The 18,403-nt window shown below is 35.3% G+C and overlaps 2 protein-coding genes across 2 annotated transcripts in view; both read left to right on the forward strand.

Annotated features, from left to right (window-relative positions):
* The window catches only part of LOC110020829 (probable linoleate 9S-lipoxygenase 5), a 6,536-nt gene extending 1,181 nt beyond the window's left edge, over positions 1–5,355 (forward strand). The window contains 9 exon segments of the mRNA XM_020719085.1: positions 1–112; positions 114–239; positions 1,480–1,723; positions 1,856–2,194; positions 2,840–3,033; positions 3,590–3,918; positions 4,130–4,393; positions 4,516–4,970; positions 5,042–5,355. The exon segment at positions 1–112 is cut by the window's left edge and continues 23 nt beyond it. Of these exon segments, the coding sequence (XP_020574744.1) occupies positions 1–112; positions 114–239; positions 1,480–1,723; positions 1,856–2,194; positions 2,840–3,033; positions 3,590–3,918; positions 4,130–4,393; positions 4,516–4,970; positions 5,042–5,355 (2,377 nt within the window).
* Positions 5,356–6,312: 957 nt separating this feature from the next.
* LOC110020867 (F-box protein SKIP17-like) overlaps positions 6,313–18,403 on the forward strand; it is a 21,760-nt gene continuing 9,669 nt past the window's right edge. The window contains exons 1-4 of the mRNA XM_020719136.1: positions 6,313–6,759; positions 9,370–9,545; positions 13,118–13,312; positions 13,396–13,506. Of these exons, the coding sequence (XP_020574795.1) occupies positions 6,427–6,759; positions 9,370–9,545; positions 13,118–13,312; positions 13,396–13,506 (815 nt within the window). The 5' untranslated portion in view covers positions 6,313–6,426. The remainder of the gene's footprint in view (positions 6,760–9,369; positions 9,546–13,117; positions 13,313–13,395; positions 13,507–18,403) is intronic.

The raw sequence follows: 18,403 nt of genomic DNA on the forward strand, positions 1-18,403 counted from the left end.
GGAGACATCGCCGCCGCCGGCCGCCGGCGAGGTGGTTCTATCGGTGAGGTTCAAGTGGGAAGAAGGCTTTGGAGAACCGGGGGCGGTGGTTGTGAAGAATCGCCACCGGTCCAGAGTTTTTTCTCAAGAGCTTGAGTTTGGAAGGCGCCGGTCTAATGAACCGCGTTCACTTTGACTGCAACTCGTGGGTCTACCCGGCGGACCGGTACAAGTACGATCGGGTCTTCTTCGTCAACGATGTGAGTAGACTTCTCTGGTAAATAGTTTATTTGGAGTTTCATATTACATTTATGGAAAAACCCTGAAAATTCAAAAGATTTTCATTAAATTTTTTATAGTTTGAGGCCATATTTATTAATCTTTTTTTTTAATAAAAAATTATAAACTTAGGGTCTATTTGGGCCGCTACAACTTTCTTAAAAAACAACTATAAAGTTACTGCAGCATAAGCCGTGTTTCAAAAAACTGTGGTGACCATTAAAAAAAAATCAAAAGATCAGACCCCCAACTATTTAGCAGCTATTGAAATTAACTAGGTCCAATTGCAAAACAGAACTTTTACCTGAAGTTTTTTAAAAATACAGACAAACAAATAAAACTACGATACACCACATCATTGCCCCAAACACGTCCTTAGAGACAGCAAGTCACATTCTTAGAAGTTTATATATTAAGATATAAGCATTGTTGTTAGACTTCATGCTACCTTGCAAGAAAATTTGTTAGAAGTAAAAGTGGAAAAAAAGATTAAAACAATTAAAATATTAAATTTCGTTAAAGTTATTATTTTTGCTCGAAATAAAAAAAAAACGACTAAAGATAAATATTTAAGCACATCCTTAAATAATGGTCAATTGGTCGTGCTCTTGAAAAAGTATGAGAAAATATAAAATAAAAATTAATCAAAATATTCCCATGACTTTTCAAAATACAATCAACAATGGCTATTTTTTAATATGAAATATTTTATATCTTTGAGAATTATTTTAAAATTAAGATAATTTAAAACTTTATGAATTGGTTATTTCTTTTAATAATTTTATATATATATACTTGATGAGTAGTATTTTAAAAAAAATTAATTGATTTCAAGGCTATAAAGATTTATAACTAATTAAAAGTGTTAATTAAAAATTGGAATAAATATATATTAAATTATATTTAAATGTTATTTTAACAAAAATAATAAGATTTAAATCTCGGCTCAACCCCCAACATCATACGATAGGGTAATTAGGGTTGTCACAATAGCTCTTTGTTCGAGAACTCGTATCTAAGTCTTTAATAAACAAAAAAGACAAACACGAACAATAATATTTCTTAAAGAGCTGGACATGAACTGAGCCCATGCTTCACAAATAGTCCTTCAAGCTTATCTTTCTAAAAAAGAAAAAAAAAAAAAGTGAAAATAAACGAAAAATAAAGAAATTTAATCAAACCACTGATTGTATCCTTGACCAACCTTATTATTTAATTCAGAGTTATCTTCCCAGCAAGACACCAGAAACTCTGGTTCAGTATAGAGAAGAAGAGCTCCAGAATCTCAGAGGGGACAACGTTGAGGGCATGCTTCAGGAGCACGATAGAGTCTATGGCTATGCCCTCTACAACGATCTCGGCGACCCCGATAGGTCTCCCGACCTCGCCCGACCCGTTCTCGGCGGCTCCAAGGAATACCCTTACCCTCGCCGTGGCCGCACCGGCCGGCCGCCGGCCAAAACCGGTACCTAGTTACTCATAATTTCGGAAAAATATTACATTTAAACGCATATATGTAAATATGTAAAATTATACAAGTCACCCCTTCTAAAAATCTTATTTACTTTCTAAACCCCTTCTTCGTCGTCCCCCTCAGATCCCGCCACAGAGAGCCGGCTCCCACTCCTCAGCCTCAACATCTACGTCCCTCGCGACGAGCGATTCGGCCACCTGAAAATGTCGGACTTCCTCACCTACGCGCTCAAGTCCATCGTCCAATATCTAGTTCCCACACTCAGCTCTCTCTTCGACAACACTCCCACCGAGTTCGACTCGTTTGATGATGTCCTGAAGCTCTACGAAGGAGGCCTCCGGCTGCCCGACTGCCCCGCCGTCGACGAGCTGAAGAACCGAATTCCTTTCGAGATGATCAAAGAGCTCTTCAGAACGGATGGCGAGCGTTTCCTTAAGCTTCCTCTGCCTCAAGTCATCAAATGTATGTATATATATATATATATATCTCAAATCCTTTTACTAGGGATAAAATTTTATTTCCCGTGTATGAAAGTAGCTCTAAGTGCAGATAATCTCACTAATATATTGTCATGTGTGCTATGTAAGACTTATCTAAAAAATATTAAAGTGGAACCATAAATACTGTAATAACCCCGAAATAATTCTGAAATAATATCTACGATTTTACTTCAATAATCCCGAAATAACACCACAGTTATTTTGAGATTATTGAAGGGGAACTGTGGAGAAATTTTCAGGATTATTTCCGAGTTATTTTATGATGATTGAAGTGAAATATATGATTTCTCTTTAATAACTCTGAAATAACCTTGAAATAATCCTGAAATAATCTCCGTGATTTCACTTCAATAATTCGAAATAGCTTCTGTGATGTAGCGCACGTGGCGACATTTTATTGGACTCCTCACGTAGATATACATCCGGAGTCTGAATAAGAAATTTTTCTGGAGTTCTGCATATAATAAGAAACTGTTAAATTCACATACATTATATCATATAATGATAATCAACGACCATCCTATAACTATTTTGAACAGGTGATTCTTTCTCCATTCTACCACATTGATTGGGATTAGAGTAATATAATCTATTTTTGATGATGTAGATGATAAATATGCATGGAGAACAGACGAAGAATTTGCTAGGGAGATGCTAGCAGGAGTCAACCCAGTCATCATAAGCCGTCTTCAAGCTTTTCCTCCCAGGAGCCAGCTCGATCCCAATACTTATGGCAGCCATGAGAGTTCCATAACAGCTTTTCACATTGAAAGGAACCTCAGCGGCCTCACCGTCCAACAAGTAAGACTAAAGTCTCGTTTGAGGCAGCTTATTTGATGCAGTGATATTTTTAAAATACACCTTATCTGTTTGGATAAACTGCGTTTTGAAAATGCTAAAAATAGTATTTTTACACCGCATCTATCTAAATGCGGTGACAACTTACTAGTAGCGGTCTGATTTTTTCAAAAAATAAAAATTTATGATAGTCATCGCACCTAGCTTATTAACGAATTATTTTTAATGAACTTATCAACAGATTATTGAATAAGCTACAGCTGCCCCGACTTATTGAATAATTTGCTAAAAAACGAGGTTAAGTGACTATTACAAATTTTTTCTTTTTAAAAAGCCAATCTCCGCCAGAAAGCTACCACCGCTGTTTTCCTGCTCCAAACAGAAAAAATCATTTCGTGCGGATACCGTTTCGATGAGACCCACTTTTAACATTTAAAAAAAAAAAAATTGTCCAAAATCATGATGATCGACGGTGAATATCCCCAAACAGACCCTAACTTCTTTTAACTTATGCTCTGCAAGATTTGATGATAACTTCTGGTATAATAATAACACGCAGGCATTGGAAAAAAGCAAGCTTTTTATCTTGGACCATCACGATACTTTGATGCCTTATCTGAACCGCATAAACAAGAGCACTCCGAACAAGGTGTACGCGTCCAGGACTCTTCTCTTCCTCCGTGAAGACGGAACTCTGAAACCGCTGGCCATAGAGCTGAGCCTTCCTCATTCGGAGGGAGAAGAGCTCGGCGCCGTCAGTCGTGTCATCACTCCGCCGGAGAATGGGGAGGGCGACGATGATGGCGGCGTTGACGGGGCCGTTTGGCAGCTTGCGAAGGCTTATGCCGCCGTTAACGATTCCGGCGTCCACCAACTCATAAGTCATTGGTACGCATAACTCAAATTTTCTTCTCTTGTATTGATGGTTTTTTTTTTAATAATTAGTGTTAATTTGATCTATTATAAAAATTTATTCATATCCGCACAAAGTGAGTTGACTCATTTGCACTCTGAAACCACGTTGCGACGTGAATTTCTTCGTATCCGCATTGTTTTTACATAACAAAAACACTATGTGCTGACTTAAGTGAGTCTGCAGGTTGAACACTCATGCAGCCATAGAACCGTTTGTTATAGCTACTCACCGACAACTGAGCGTGATTCACCCGATACACAAGCTGCTGTACCCGCATTACAGGGACACGATGAACATAAACGCGCTGGCAAGGCAGCTTCTCATTAATGCCGGTGGTATTCTGGAGGCTACCGTGTTCCCTGGTAAGTTTGCGATGGAGATGTCATCGGCAGTGTATCGGAGTTGGAAGTTCACCGAACAAGGTCTCCCAGCTGATCTGTTAAGGAGGTATGTATGTATGGCCATAATATTTTTTAAGTCTGGGAGAGCCGGATCATTTTTGACAGACCCAAATAAGATGTATTTATATATATAAGAATAAAACACTAATACCATGTATTGATATGCAGAGGTGTGGCGATCGAAGACCCGACAAACCCTAACAACCTTCGTCTCCTAATCGAAGACTATCCCTACGCCGTCGATGGCCTCGCAATCTGGTCAGCCATCGAGGCCTGGGTAATCGACTACTGCGCCATCTACTACCCCGACGACGATGAAGTCTGCGCCGACGGGGAGCTGCAGGGGTGGTGGAGAGAGATAAGAGAAATCGGTCATGGCGACAAGAGGGACGAACCTTGGTGGCCGGAGATGCGCACTGTATCGGAACTCGGAAATGCCTGCACCACAATCATATGGATTGCTTCCGCCCTCCACGCCGCCGTGAACTTCGGGCAGTATCCCTACGCCGGCTATGCCCCGAATCGGCCCACCATTAGCCGGCGGTGGATTCCGGAGGATGGATCGCCGGAGTTTGAGGAGCTCAGGGAGAACCCCGATTTGGTTTTCTTGAGGACGATTACAGGTATGCTTTTAGTTATAAGGATAATCTTCAAATCATCAATATCTGTTCTAAAACTTCATGTCTGATCACAGGACAATCTCAGAGCATCTTAGGCGTCGCGCTGATAGAAATCTTATCCCGACATTCGTCAGACGAGATGTACCTCGGCCAGCGAGACTCTTCAGATTGGACCAAGGAAGCTGCGGCATTACAGGCATTCCATAGATTCGGCGAGAGATTGGTCGAAATTGAAAAGAATATTTTGAAGAGGAATTCAGATGAGGAGTTGAAGAACAGAAATGGAGGTGTTCGTCTGCCCTATACTCTGCTGTATCCGAATGCTTCCGACTTCAGTGGAGTGGGCGGGCTGACAGGGAAGGGGATTCCTAATAGTGTCTCTATTTGAAAATTATTTTACATTTATACCCTTTTTTATTTATTATTTATTTATGTTGAAAATAGTAATTGTTATGTTGTGTTTCACTGTAATTTATTGGAAATATGGTTGTTAAGCTCTATTGTTCGAAATAATATTTTTTAAAAAAGCTTTTGGTGTGTATTATAAATGTATATATTTTTGGGCATTTGCACGAAAAATTATTTCATACGGACACCGTATGCAAAAATGCATACGGAGTCTGATATCTACCGTCCATCACAACAAACAACCCTAAAAAAAAAATTTTAAATTGGGTTCACTGTTATACATCTTTGTTGTGATGGACGGTGAATATCAGACATCTTATGTATTTCTGCATGTAGTGACCGTATGAAATAATTCCGTTTACACAGATACCATCTAATTCATATATAGGGGTGTAAAAGAGCTACTTCAAGCTCGGTGTTTTTGTGTTCGGCTCGTTTGTTCAGCGAGCTGGACACTAGCCGTTCACGAACAAAGAGTCATTTTGACAATCCTAATTACTTAGCCATATGATGTTAAAGATCATGATAAGATTTAAAACATTATTTGAATCTAATTTAATAATTTTTATTCTAATTTCTTCATTAATATTTTATATGAGTATAAATCTTTGTAGTCAATTTAATTTTTTAAATATACTACTAATCAATTATATATATATATAAAATTAATTAATTAATTAGTAGTATTTTAGTTGTTCGGCTCGTTAACTTAAGGAACGAGTCGAACATAAGCTTCTTAACAAACCGAACACGAACTGTGAACAACGAGCCGTTTTGACAGCCCTATTCGTATATACTTACACATGCAACAAATATATATTTTCACATTTCAATTATTATATGAAAAGAGTAAAATAAAATTTATAATACCGTTTGCTAAATGGGTAAATATGCAACTTCTTATTTTAGTTGGTATTAATATGGCAATATCTTCAGCTGGACCTCCTCTTCCACTGCCCGAGTGGGCGAATCTTCTCCATCGTCGTTCTTTTTTACGAATCCTACCAGAACGAAGCCCTCTATCTCGACCTCCTCCAGCTCAACCCCGGCGATGGAGGCCCTTCTCCCTTCTTCCTCCTCCTCGAAACGTTCCTGCTCCGGTGACATCTCGCCGATCGGCGACACGACGGTCTTACCAAATTCCGCCACCATTGACGGTTCCATGGCGTCGCTCCTTGGGCTTCGAGACCCTTCCGTCTCCATTGACCTCTCACTCCAGCGCATCCTCGATTTGACTGCTCAGGATTTGGAGAAGGAGAAGCTGATCGAAAACGCCATGCGCGTTGCGTCGGCCATTCATGAAGCCGCTATTCGTTCCGCCAGGAGGCGTGCTTCCATTCACAACGCTGCGTCCTGGCCTCTTCCGTCGGATCTCACTGTTAAAGTAAGTAAATCAATGCTTCACCCCTTTTACTTCGTCTTCCGGATGGTGTGCTAAAGGTTGAAAGTGTGGGGAAGTTATGTGGGTCTGGTAAATTCTTGTTTGGGCAATGGCATTCGTCTGGCTCACTGTGTTATAACCCGTCCTGTGCCGCTTGCAAATTGTAAGCACCTGCATCAGTTAACTTGGTCAGTGGGTGGAAGGCCTAGCCATGGATCAATTTTACAAGAATTTAAATTAATTTGAATTTTACTGCTTGGTCGAGGGGTTATTAAGTTTAATTTAAATCAATACGTTTCTAAATGCAACCATATTAATTAAAATTTCAAGTACTTTAGCTGTCGTTTTTATGGTATGAAGCACAGGATTGTCATTGTGACACAAATATGACTTAGATTCAATCCAAAAATCCACGCATACAGCCTGTTTTTGTGGGGGTTATAGCATGTTTTATAAGTGCTAGCCTGCTAGGTGACGTGTGATAAGCTTAGGTTTCAATTTCTTGAAGTTTTTTGACTAGAATATTCTCTATTAATAATAATATTATACATTTGTCATAAATAGAATGAGCAATACAAAGCATTTAGAAAGCTGGTGTTTGTTTGATAGGACGTCTTAAAATAGGCATTGTAAAGATGATTGTAAAGAAAATCAACTTCAAATCAGATGTAGGTATTGTAAACGTTAAATTAAAAAAAAAATGTTTAGCAGCTTTGTTGCATTTCCTGTACTCCAGCAAATACTGTTGTCAAAGTTGTTTCTTATCATAGTAATTTCTGATAGTAACAAGGAAGCAATAGCTAAACAAAAGCATGATATTGATTTGAAAAACAAAGCAGAGGAAAAATTGTCACAAACAAACCCTAAAAGGCAACATCTTTTGATTCAAATAAGTAACTATTGAGCATTGGGAGCTCTTGTTGATAGCTTACTTTTGTCTTGTGTTGAGTAATCAAGTATCTTGATTTTATTTTATTTTCTATTTTAAAATATGCCCAAAAAATTTGCGTCCCATTCATATAGGCTAAAAAGCCAAGTCAATATATTTTTGAGCTGTATTAAATATGAACTTATTGTGGGCACTGGGAAGCATTTGTGATCTTTTGTATATGGGTTGCTCACATTTAGGGATAAATATGTTTCTTTTCTATCCTTTAGGCAAACTTTAATTAGAACTTCGGACTCATCTTCATCATTATCATCTTTGCCATCAGTTCAAATATACTTTAATTTCTTTTATGTTTTGGAAACTTGGGGATGTCATTGAATATACATTTATTCAATGGAAATGTATATTGTTTGTATGTTAATTTTAGAGATTTTGGTGAAAGAATGCAATCTTTTAGTTGATTTTATTTATTTACTTCCTTCTCAGTGACACGGGAGATAATAAATTTTATGCGCTTAGAGAAAGATATAGCACTTGAAGGCACCACTTATGTGTTATCCATTGCAGGATATTTCTTCAATCAACTTATGCTTGACCTTTGTTTTATTTAGCTAGTATTCATTAGTCTTTTAATGGTGGAGATAAGTAAACAATATGGTGTAATGTATCCGTGAAAGGATTGGTGTAGTTCCAGTGACAACAAAATTAGAGAGAGTCGTCTTAGATAGTTTGGTAACATTAAACGTCGATCATCTCATAATCCGTTTAGGAGAGTAATTGTTTTAGATTTGAGATATCTTAAGCAAGTTAGATGTAGACCTAAAAATACTTGGGCTTATTTTATAAAAAAACGATTTTAATTTATTAGAATTAAATGAAAATATGACACTTAATAGGACACAATGGAGAAAAAGGATTCATGTAGCTGACCTCATGTAGTGTAGCTGACCCCACTTAGTAGGATAAAGGCTTGTTGTTGTTGAAATGCAACAAATAACTTGAATACGACAATCAAGAATGATATATCACAAATTAAATAACAAAAGAGAAGCACACACATAATGAAAAAAAAACATTATGAGTGACATGATTCTGACATTTATCTACTATACATGGTTTTTCATTTTTCTGAATGATCCCTTTTCATATCTATGTGTGATTTATAAAGGATTTTCATCTAATTAGGTTTTATTTGTATTATCCATGTATTTAACTTTGGAAGATTTACATGCATACCACTCAGTTCTTATGTATTTACATATCTAACACTTAAACTTCAATTTTTACAGATATGCCAACTCACCTATGCATGAAAAGGTGTATTTCATTTTTTTAAATTAAAATAGTGGTCTTTTTGATGTGCTATGAAAGATCTGAGTGGCATAAATGTAAAAAATTAGAGTTTAGGTGTTAGCTATGTAAATAGATAAGAATTGGGTGGTATTTATGTAACCACTCCTTTTACCTTATTGAAATCATAGTCAAATGATGATCATTCCTTTTTTATATTGTTTTTGTTCAAGTTCGTATGCTTGTTTTCTGGATTTTTTCATATTCAATTCATGAATTCTTCTGGTTTATGATTGTTCATCTTTACAGCATGATATGAGATTTGATGTGGTGTTAAAGCTTACTTTTTAATCCAAATCAAGAAATAGCAGCTGTTTGCAATATTCAAAACAGATGAAACTAATCTGATAATTTTATATTTTGGTGATTTGAAGGTATTTTCCATCCTAGATACACGAAGTCTTTGTCAAGCAGCGGCTGCATGCTCCATGTTCAGTAAGTGTGCCGGAGATCCATTATGCTACTGTAATATTGACTTGACTGCGAAGGATCCAAAGATTAATAATACGGTCGTCTCTACTATGATACAACGAGCTGGGAAAGCCCTTAAGTAAGACTTCAACTAATTTCTATCTTCCCAATAATTTTGTTTTTAATGCTGGCAATATATGCCTCAGGTTTATGAAATAATTTTTTTTTTTCTATCGCTTTTTCCAAAATCTCATAATAACTAAGGGCATGCTTGACAAATCTCTGCAATTGCTATGATGCCCTTCTTATTTTCAACAGGTTGCAGTTCTAGCACTGCCTTTGATTTCCTTACCTTTTGCATGAAACTGTTTAATAAGAAGGAAGTCATTTTTATAGGAAATATAATGTTTATTATCGTTTTCTGTGGCTCCTAAAATAATTGCTAAACTCTAGCAATATTATTTAAAACTCTGGTTGGACTTTTTTATGTTGGGCAAATTGATACAAAGAGGATCTTTTGATGTTTAAAAGATTCATATAGATTTGAGGTTGATATTTCGTATAAATGCTTGCCCCTTTATTTATTCATCCTATTTATAGGAAGGAACTATTGATTAATGACGGGACTTTAATTTAACTCGAGAAATGTGTTCTAGAGACATTGTTGATTTTGTTTTATTTGGTTTAGCTTATAGCACTTTTGGAACGAGTTCCATTACGGTGCTGTGGTATCTTAACACATATATTAATGCAATTATGTATCTAGTAATTCTCAATTAGGTAAATTTCATTCCCTTTAGGTTGCACTGGTGAATCGACACAATTGTGAATGATCGAGGAAAGTAAGGAGGTGCTTGCATTTTGATGAAGGTGCAAAGGTTGAAGTTTGATAAAGTAGGCTTGTTGGGTTTGTAGTGACCAAATCAAAATGGTTTGGGGCTTACATCCTATGAAAGGTGAGCTGAGTGATTTACAACCTCAATGGCAAGGAAATCTTAATCCTGAGTCATGTCGGCAAGTTGGGTTGGAGTTTGTTGTTAGCGGTTCTTTATTATTGTTTTTTATAAAATTGCCAAAGAGATCAGATATAATTATTTAGAAGTTCTATATATTTTATCAAATTTCATACTCTTAATTTGCATTTAAAATAGATTTTCGGATAACTTGTCTGACTTAACATGAATTCAGGATTCCGTGTAATTTCTGGATTTTAACATGGGTCTTTTACAATGAAATCCAATCCAGGGTTGTTACGACTTTCAACAATTTGACTTTTGGGTTAATGTATTTTGAGGTGCTTTTAAAGATTTATCTTATCGTTGAAACTATCCCTTTTTAACTTCGAATAAGCATTAGCTTGGTTTTCCTTGATTGGCCGAGTAATCTGAGACGGTATGCCAATACCATGGATCCGCTGGAAGTGCCTTTAGCTATATAGAAATTGGCTCAAGAACATGATGGTAGGATCCATTCATTCAGGAGGAGCAGATATTATATATGTTTTTGACTGGACGGAATATTGAAACAATAATTTTAGTTTATCATTGGATGATCCATTACGAATTCTCTAGATTGGTCGAGCTGGGTGCATGTAGCATGGAGTGATTGGGCTGCGAGTTCAACATTAAATTATGCCTAGAGTTCTGCTAAGCTTTGTTTGGAGGAGCTGACAACCACAGTGCATTTGCTTTTTGCTAGAACTAGATGGGAAACTCGGACTGGTGGACTACTTTGTTGGTTTTAATCACAGATTTTTACTAGTATTTTACACAGAAAATTGTCTTCAATCCATTACCATATAATTTGTTAAATTTCCAAAGGGAAAGCAACTTGTTTCAGCTTTCAGGCGGTGCAGAGGGAATACTTGAGCTACACTTTTTTGTAGCATTCATGGTTTTATTTTTTTGAGGTTTTTTTAAACAAAAAAAAAAGAGTCGCCATTTTCAATGATGACACAATTGAATGATGTATAGGATTCAGCTGCTACGCTTCACCAACTATCCGTTTAGAGTCTCTTTGAGGTGGCTATATTGCTTTTTTAAAACTAATGCATTAACCCAAAATTTCATTCACTCTTATCTAGATCGGGGAGGTTTTTGCAGCTGTACAATTTGCTTAACAAATCTGGCAACCCATCAAATCCGAATTGACCGAATGTACACATTCATTAGAATTTAAAAATTCGTTTAAACCAAAACCAAAAGCAAAACCAAATAAACTCAATTGAATTCAATTTATTTTGGGTTGGTTTTATATTTTATTTAGTTGGTTTGGATTTGTCTGTTATATGGTTTAATAAAATTTTTAACTGATCCGATCGAACCAACCCTTTGCGCAACTTTTCCTTTCGCTAAGTCATTGGACCTTAGACCATTATTGTACTTGTCGTCGAGCTTTATTGGAGCTTTGAAAGATTGTTGTACTCATGCTAAATCCTACGAACGCGCACATTATTAGCTCGATGGTAGAATTTACCTATTTGGATGCTCTTTGGTCGATTTATGTAGGGAGAGGAGAGATGCTCAAGGGGGCTTTTAGATGGCAGTGGCTGGATTTGGCTGGTGTCTGTTTTGGGAAGGTTTGAAGGTGGGAGAACAGGGAATGACCAAAGTTTCTTTCGCTATTTGGGATTGGTGAAATGCCATCAGGCAGTGGAGGAAATTTTACTTGAGCGTGTGAGAAGTGTGATTTTCTTTCTTTTTTGAGCCATTGCGGATTGCTGGTTTAATATTTTTAATCCAACTCCTTGCCATTTATATTTACGTATGTATGTATGTATAATGTATATGTATATGCATATTTAATGATTCATTTGTTGCTTGTGTATTTGATCTTATACTCAAAACTCACTTGTTTTTTGTGAAAATAATTTTCAATATGTATGTTAAAATCATTGAATGACAACATGGCAAATTTGTTGCAATCTGAACTCAACTCAAACTAATTTATTGTCCTCTCTGAGATGTCTTAAACTATAACAAATTGAAACCAAATGGATTTAATATCCTTTTGAGCTGGCTTAAAATCATCACTTGCTTAATATTAAATTGATACACGTTCCAAAAACATTTAATGGAAATATTGAACATTGACCACAACTGAGCAAGTTTTGGGTATTTTAAGTTAAAACAAGCTTGAATTTGAACCAATTAAAATCATTTTGAGCTGATATGAAATCATTAACTGTTTAATATTAAGTTCATATATGTTCAAAGAACATGTATTTCAAGTATCGAACCTTGACCCATAAACTGAGCAGCTTTTGAGTTTGTTTTGAATTTTAGTAATCTCGCCATCCATTTTCTTTGCTGTTTTGAAATTATTTTAGTTGCCATCAGTGGCATAATTGATTGCTTTTCTTTTCCAGTTCGCAACGGCATGCAATTATGAGTAAAAGTGTAAAAAGTATATTGTTGAGAACTAACTGCAAAAGTGAATTTCATCGAAGTCCCCTGAATTGTGCCTGAATTATTTGGACCAGGTGATGGTTGCTGCTGTTACCGTCCATTTTAAAAAATGGAAAATCAAGTTTTATTGATTAAAGTTACTTCCAAAAAATAAGAAATAATTTCATTCTTCTATTTCACTGACTAAACTGACTTTTTAATGTTTTATTCTTTTTTATCATCATATTGATGAATGCTAATCTTCAGTTTCCTAAATTTAATTTATTTGTCTTCATTTTTAATCTCACTTGCATTTCAAATTCAGGTCCCTTAAGCTTGGCATATGGCCCAAATCAGTAGCAAATGAAGATGTTATTAGAAGCTCATCTTATTCCTCCAGAAATTCCACGGAATTATTAGGTCTTTCATGGAGTGAAAGAAGGCCTAGGCAGGGAAAGGAACCTTGTATACTTACTAGATCTTGCTTGCTTGCTTTAAGTGCTGATGGTTCTGCTGCAGGGTACGTTGCGGTTGTCTGATACTGTTTTAAAATGGAAACATATTTGTAAGTTCATAAAACCCTTTTTCCCTTTGTCCTGGTAGGGCACATTTGAGGAGTTTGCACCTGCACAATATCGATAAAATGGATGGCCCTGCATTTGCTATTGCATTATCAGTTTGCCCTTCTCTCCTTGACTTGAAAGTTGTTGGTTTGTAAGTTCAAGAGACCATGTTGATTTTATTTTTGATGAATTGTTTCGTTCTTGGCATCTTGGTTTAAATTATATTAATCATATCATTGCAGGAATTTGTGATGTACTTTTTTTTTTTCATGAGCCAACAAAATTATTCTGAGTGTGTTTTCATAATTGTGTTAACGTGTGATTAGCTTACTGGTTATCTGCATAGAAAATAATTTAATTTGTGTTGATTCTCTTTCGTTTTTGTCATGCTAATAACATAATTTTATCATTCTATGGATAACTTTATCTGATCAATCAGCCTTCTTTATGATGTAAAAGTTTGATACCTTCTAAAATGAAGAGCATGGATGTTTGTAACTTCATATCCATACAATCGTTGCTGTCATCACCATCATCAACACCCCAACTATTTTGAAGTGACATTTTTAACCCTTCTTTGATCATTCATTCTTTTGATAGCTACATCTAGTGTTAATCCTTGTTTAGCAATCTTCTAATGTAAATATTCAAGTTTTTTTAATTTTGGTCCACCACTCTTCCTCCCAGCTCTATCATCAATCATATTTTTAACGGTGAATGGCATACAATGGCCGAATGATCCATCTGAGCCATAGCATATGATAAACGTGGCACATTAAAGAAGTGGAGATCTTAAAAAAAAAATTGAGTGTATTAGCAATTGAATAACATAAGAAAAAAATGTCTTAAAAATTATCTATCAATGCTAGACGACAATGATGCTCAACATGCATGAAAACTAAATTTCATGCAACACAAAATCAAAATAAGCTATTTTAATTAAAAACTACGTTCAACTATCCACTTAAACGACATATCATAGTATAATTGTAAAAAATAGGATGCATTACAACATAATTGTAAAAAAATGGACATGATATGGGATAGAGACAATTTTTTTTTTTAATTTAAGGTATGTAATTTAAACAGTTAATATCAATTTTTATTATTATTAAAAACCCTTAAACATTTACTGTTGAAAAAAAAAAGTTGAGAAAATCTAAAATAAAAAGCTTTAATGAAGAATGAAGATAAATAATATCTACTTTGAAGAGAACTAGTGAAAAATAAACCGCACAAAAAAAAGAAAGAAAGAAAACCTCATGAGAAGACAATTCATATGAAATTATGATTATGAAAAGTAAAGTTAAATCACAATTGGGCATAAGGAGAGAGACGTGGTCTTTGAGTTGAAGAAAATGGTCTTCGAATGCATAATAATGATGTTAGAAAGTGTTTATGGCGTGAGAAACAGTGGGGGAATAGCAGACTTGGTAGAGGATCAGTGATGTGGTTGGCTTAACAAGATGAAGATCACGGGCAAGATGAATTGGAGACGGGGTAACAAATTAGTGTTTGCTGAGGCTTGATTTGAAAAGACTGAAATAAATTAATGAAAAATGAATAAGATGGGAGCCAAAATAAGGACATCATACCAAATTAAAAGGAAAAAGATTTAACCGAAGTTAACTTTCATGTTTTAATTGTCCAACTATACTTTTTGGGAAACTTCTTAGGCATGATTTTATGAGTGTTGTAAATATGCCAAGGATGTTTTACACATGTCAATGTGTGACATTGCTAAGGCATTTTGAAGTGTGAAGTGTCTTCACTTTAAATAGTGAAATTAGAGCCGACTTATAGATAACTAAGCCAGTACCTATTTCTTTTTATTGGAAAATTAATTTTTCAACAATTTCAAATTTAAGGGATTAATTATATGTTATGTTGATGTTAGTGGGAATCACTTTACCGTCATTTTCCACTAGTTACACTGATTGTTGCTTAATAACCTTTGCACTTGTTACAGTTGAGTCCTTTGATACACTAAACTCTTTTTGCTATTCTTATGCTCCACCTTGGTTCATTATTTAGTTGGGACTTTGTGGCATGGACAGGAAGATAGGTTTTTTTTTTTTTTTTGGGTTGGCAAATATAAATCCAAATATCTTGAAGGCTCAATTGCATAATTCTAGATAACTCTTCGGGATTGGTATGTACTCATTATGGTCAGTATGAAGTCGCCAAGTTCTATTTGAACTCACTAGGATCTTGATGAGCAAGAGTCTACTCAAATCAACTACCACTCAGGTTGACTCCGCCAAGACCAAGCATATTTACTCAAGCCCAAGATTTACGTGCTAAAATTCATACTAGCTATTGCAACTTCTCTAGTCAAGTTGTTATCTTCATTTAATGAAAAGTTATTGGCTTCTTCTAGCCGAATTCTTACTTAAATAACTAGTAGTCATTCTAATATAATCACAGATTATATGCCTCATATATATATTATGGCAACTACTTTCAGGCTTAACAATGTAATTTATTTATTTATTTTGTCTTTCCTATAACCCTCAAATTCGGATTCAAACATATGAATAAGGGATCGCGGAGAGATCTCATGTTATACAATCACATACTAAAATCTTAGAGCTTCTCACTTTTTATTCTCCCTCTCATCTTCACTCTTTTCTCTAATTGGATGTGTTAGTAAGGTTTGGGTGTAATTCAAATATAATTTTGTTTTCAGCATCCTCTAAAACGTGGCTAGTGAGGAAATCTGGCAAAAATTAGAAGAATAGTACTATTTTAATAAAGACATGAGTGAATATGGACAATCATACATTTGTCATAGGAAGGTAGTTTGTAGAGATGGAGAAAAGACTCGCCATGATAATTGACAGATTATTGCAGTCATTTCCTAGAGCGACTTTAAGAGTATAGATTCAGGAAGAATGTTTGGTGTGTTTGGTGAATATCAATTTTAAAAGTATTTTTTAGGAGATGAATTTGGGCACTTCTTACATAGTGCAAAATCAATTATGTATAATCTTTAAACTCAAGGGGCCAAAGTCGCATTTACCAACTAAGTGTAAGAAATGGTGTTGCATGTCAAAATATTATCCTAAAAATTAGTTGGTTTACCATAAATGGTAATGGGTAGCTTGTGTCAAGCGGAATAGAAGCTGTGCTGAATGAATAATAGAAATATGTTAGACAAATCCAACGGTGAAGAACCATATCTCCTAATAAACCAGTGAAAGGAAAGTGGGAACAGAACCATTCATCACCAAATTTTGCATTTGAAATTCAGTAAATTATAGATACGTGCACATATTCTTCTTAATCAAAAGATATATTTTCAAAATTTGGTGGATCTCGGGAAAAAAAATGGCCTTTAAGAAAATTTTTGTGTCATATGATCACTCTTTCAATGTTTAGCTTACGTATGAGTGCTTTTGTTTTGGTATCAATTGTTGAGTTATTTGGGATGATTGATGTTGCATTGATGAGCTGTTTGTTTTGATGTAATATGTGTATAGAGTAAACCAGTATAGAGTAAACCAAATGAACCAAATGAACTTTTTTTTTTTTTGAAAATTTAAGTATTTGGATGGGAAAAAAAAGAATAATTATTTGAAAGAAAAAAATTGTTTGGATGGAAGAAAAATAAATCCAAAGTAAATTGTTAAACTCTTTGGAACATGCCTAGTATTTCATTTTCTATGGACTTGGAATTTACTTAATTCGAGGTAATTCCAACCATGTAGAAGCATTCACATCCTCCTTATCGTTGAAGAATCATCACCATAACCTCATGTTGACACTACACTTCACCTGTCCAATGACGCTTTTGCATCGATGACACTCACACAAAGCCTTCGCACAATGACATCAAGTTCATGTTGCATGCACAGACCCTGACAATGCCCCTCCTCATTGATGACGCCTATCAATGGCTTGGGAAAAAATTGCAATCTCATTAAGATTGTGACCTACTCGTTCTCTGATAACCTCCAACCTCATTCCTGCAACTCTCACGGGACATACATCTTTGCTAGTGTTGTGTATTAGGTTCTTTCATCATCGTTGTTGTTGTTATTATTATTATTATTTAAAATTTTGATTTTTTTAACCATACACAAAAAAGAAATCTCCAAAATTTGTTGTCCAATCAATTTAACTACTTCATGTATTGCAAATAATTGTATTTTAAATATTATTGAATTCTATATACTTGCAACCAAATAATCCCTTATGTTTTTTACATGTTCTTTGTGATAAGTTATGTAAAACATGATGCTTAGAATATGAGTAATGATCAAGCTTGCAAGTAATTTTTTTTCACTTAACTATTCAAGCCTGCAATTATTATAATCACTACAAAATATTCACCAAAAATATGATAAGAACTTTACTTGCAACTCATACAAGTGCAAGATTGATATTGTTTTTATGTTGTTTGACAACATCCATCTATATCTATGTCCTAAGCATACCTCTTGGGAAATCCGATAATTCCTCATTGCCATGTTAGCAGAAAAAAAATTGTATGATCCCTGATCTACTAAGCTCGGTCAATAGAACCACACCCTCATATTCTCAAGGACTAGTGGAAACTATGTCTTGGTTGCAAGCATGATGACTTCTTCAAGTTCTCCAATGAACTTGACTTGTACTAGGGTGGACAAATAAAGTTCCTAAGCATATAAGTAGGCTGAATGTAGCTAAAGTCGTGGATGCAAATGTATGTGTTTATTCTCATAGGAAGTTTCGCATCAAACAATTATCTCAACAACAACAACAACAAAGCCTTAAGCCCACTACGTGGGGTCTGCTACATGAATCCTTTTTCTCCATTGCGTCCTATTTAGTGTCATATTTTCATTTAATTCTAGTAAATTAAGATCATTTTTAATACAATAGCCCAAGTCTTCCTAGGTCTACCGCTGCCTTTCTTAACACAAGTCGAATCTAAAACATCTACTCTCCTAATCGGATCATCAGATGGTCGGCGTTTAATGTGACCAAACCATCTAAGACGACTTTCTCTAATTTTATCCGTCACAGGAGCTACACCAACCCTATCACGAATATATTCATTTCGC

The sequence above is a fragment of the Phalaenopsis equestris genome, unplaced genomic scaffold (genome assembly GCF_001263595.1).
Source record: "Phalaenopsis equestris unplaced genomic scaffold, ASM126359v1 Scaffold000107, whole genome shotgun sequence".
Classification (NCBI taxonomy): Eukaryota; Viridiplantae; Streptophyta; class Magnoliopsida; order Asparagales; family Orchidaceae; genus Phalaenopsis; species Phalaenopsis equestris.